Source organism: Eimeria mitis, genomic scaffold, assembly GCF_000499745.2.
Source record: "Eimeria mitis Houghton genomic scaffold, Emh_scaff1412, whole genome shotgun sequence".
NCBI lineage: Eukaryota > Apicomplexa > Conoidasida > Eucoccidiorida > Eimeriidae > Eimeria > Eimeria mitis.
The window spans coordinates 8,764-11,426 of NW_013569118.1; the positions used below are offsets into that span (position 1 = coordinate 8,764).

General features: G+C 57.9%; 1 protein-coding gene across 1 annotated transcript in view; it reads left to right on the forward strand.

The window, feature by feature from the left end:
• The window catches only part of EMH_0036490 (uncharacterized protein), a gene marked incomplete at both ends in the record, with an annotated part of 3,172 nt that extends 669 nt beyond the window's left edge, over positions 1 to 2,503 (forward strand). Inside the window, 3 exons of the mRNA XM_013495094.1 lie at positions 133 to 1,555; positions 1,940 to 2,275; positions 2,464 to 2,503. Coding sequence (XP_013350548.1) covers positions 133 to 1,555; positions 1,940 to 2,275; positions 2,464 to 2,503 — 1,799 coding nt within the window. The remainder of the gene's footprint in view (positions 1 to 132; positions 1,556 to 1,939; positions 2,276 to 2,463) is intronic.
• Between the last annotated feature and the right edge of the window lie 160 nt (positions 2,504 to 2,663).

The window sequence follows — 2,663 nt, forward strand, 5'->3', positions numbered from 1 at the left end:
AGCAGCAGCAGGTTCTGAGGCAGTTCTCAGGGTACTCGTCCCCGCAAGCAGCAATCACCACCACTGCTACAGACACAACTGCTGCTGCTGCTGCTGCTGTTGCTGCTGCTGCTGCTGCTGCTGACTTGTCAGCAGCAGGAACGGAAGCTATACTACCGGTGGCAGCAGCAGCAGCAGCAAAGCCTAAGCCAGCAGCAGCAGCAGCAGGTAAAGCCGAACCAGCAGCAGCACCTACAGCAGCAACAACAACAGCAGCAGCAGCACCTGCAGCAGCAGCAACAGCAGCAGCAGCAGCAGCAGCAAGTTGCAGCTCAGATTTGACTGAGTTGGTTGTGAGGGAGCTGAGGGCTGTTGCTGCAGTGTATGAGCAGCAGGGGGAGAACTGGCGTGCTGCAGGCTTCCGTCGTGCTGCTGCTGCTGTTGCTGCTGCATGCAGCAGCAGCAGCAGCAGCAGCAGCGGCAGCAGCAGCAGGAACATCAGGAGCATGGACTTGCGCCTACGGGCTGGAACAGCAGCATCTCCTGCAACAGCAGCAGGAGCAGCAGCAACAGCAGCAGGAGCAGCAGCAGCAACTCCTGCTGCTGCTACTGCTGCTGCTGCTGCTGCTGCTGCTGAGCTGCAGCAAGGCCTCACAAAGGAGAAGCTGCCGCTGCTGCGGTTTGTTGCGGGCATAGGGCGGTCCGTGCTGCAGACGATATATGAGATTGCTGCTCGAGGCAGCAGCAGCAGAACTTTGCTGCTGCAGCAGGACGCAGCAGCAGCAGCAGCACAGCAGCAGCAGCAGCAACTACAACTCATATTTGGGGTAGGGCCAAAGACAGCCAAAATGCTGCATGCACGCGGACACACACTCGACTCCCTGCGGCAGCAGCAGCAGCAACTGCAGCAGCTGCAGCAGCGCTTGCTGCAGCTGCAGCAGACCAAGCCAGCAGCAGCAGCAGCAGCAGATACCAGCGGCGCAGCAGCTTTCGCAGCAACCCCGAAACTAACTACAGGAACAGCAGCAACAGCAGCAGCAGCACCAGAAGAGGAAGCATCTGTTGCTGCTGCTGCAGCAGCAGCAGCAGCAGCAGCAGCAGCATTCCCCCTACGCGGAGCTCAAGCCGTGGGGCTGCGCTATGCGGGGGCCTTCGCCCTGAAGATAGTCAGAGAGGAGATTGCTGCTGTTGCTGCTTTCCTCACCCGTCTGCTGCTGCACAGCCCCTGCAGCAGCAGCAGCAGCAGCAGCAGCAGCAGCAGCAATAGGAGCAGTAGCAGCAGCAGCAGCAGCAGCAGCAGCAGCGCCGAAACAGCCTCTTGCCTCTGCTGCTCCTGCTGCGGGGCGTCGTGCAGCAGCTACTTTGACGACACCAGCAGCAGCAACAGCAACAGCAACAGCAACAGCAGCAGCAGCAGCAGCAGCAGCAGCAGCAGCAGCAGCAGGGTTTCGTTTCTGAGGGGTATAACAGAGGTGTTGTGCTGCGGCAGCTACAGGAGGGGCCGCAGCGAATGCGGCGACATCGATATTCTGCTTATACAGACAGACCACACACAACACACACAAACTATATTCAGGTGACCGAGGGTTTAGGGTTTAGGGTTTAGGGTTTAGGGTCGAGGGTTTAGGGTTTAGGGTTTAGGGTACAACACACACAAACTATATTCAGGTGACCGAGGGTTTAGGGTTTAGGGTCGAGGGTTTAGGGTTTAGGGTTTAGGGTCGAGGGTTTAGGGTTTAGGGTTTAGGGTCGAGGGTTTAGGTTTTGTGGTTTAGGGTTTAGGGTCGAGGGTTTAGGGTTTAGGGTTTAGGGTTAGTGTCTATGCTGTAGAAGAAATATGGGGCTTGCTTTGGTGTCTTTGTATACTGTGTGTTAGCCTGTTGCTGCTGCTGCTGCTTCTGCTGCTGCTTCTGCTGCTGTTGCTGCTGCTGCTGCTGCTGCTGCTGCTGCTGCTGCTTAGGGTGGTGGATTTGCTGCGTCAGCAGGGCCTCATACTGGAAGACCTGCAGTATAAAGTGATGCGAAAGGGGTCTTCTGCTGCTGCTGCTGCTGCTGCTGCTGCAGCAGCAGCTGCTGCTGTTGCTGCTGCTGCTGATGACGAAGACTCAAGAGACTCTGATGAGAGCGATGAAGAGCCACTGGCTCCACCCATGCCCCCTGCTGCTGCTGCTGCTGCTGCTGGTACTGATGCTGCTGCTGCTGCTGCTGCTGCTAGTACTGCTGCTGCTGCTGCTGCTGCTGCTCGTATCCCTCGCGTTGTCCCCCTCACGAAGAAGCTGAAGGGCAGATGCTCAGGGTACTTCGGCATCTGCTGCTGGCCCCCTTGGCCCCGCAGCAGCAGCAGCAGCAGCAGCAGCAGCAACAGCAGCAACAGCAGCAGCAGCAGCAGCAGCAGCAGAGGGATTGCTTACAAGTGCAGTGCTGCATCATCGGGTATTTCCTATTGCCCTGCAGCATTATCAGGTTGTGTATATTGTGCTGCAGCATGGGGGGGCCCCAGGGCCCCCCGCCGTATAGATATTAAACTGTACCCTCAGCAGATGAGGGCCCCCTCGCTACTATACTTTACGGGGTCCTCTCACTTCAATAGAAGTTGCCGCTGGGTTGCCAGGCGTCTAGGTTTCTCTCTAGACGATACTGGTCTCTATGTATTGGCTGGGGGCCCCTGGGGGGCCCCTCGGGGG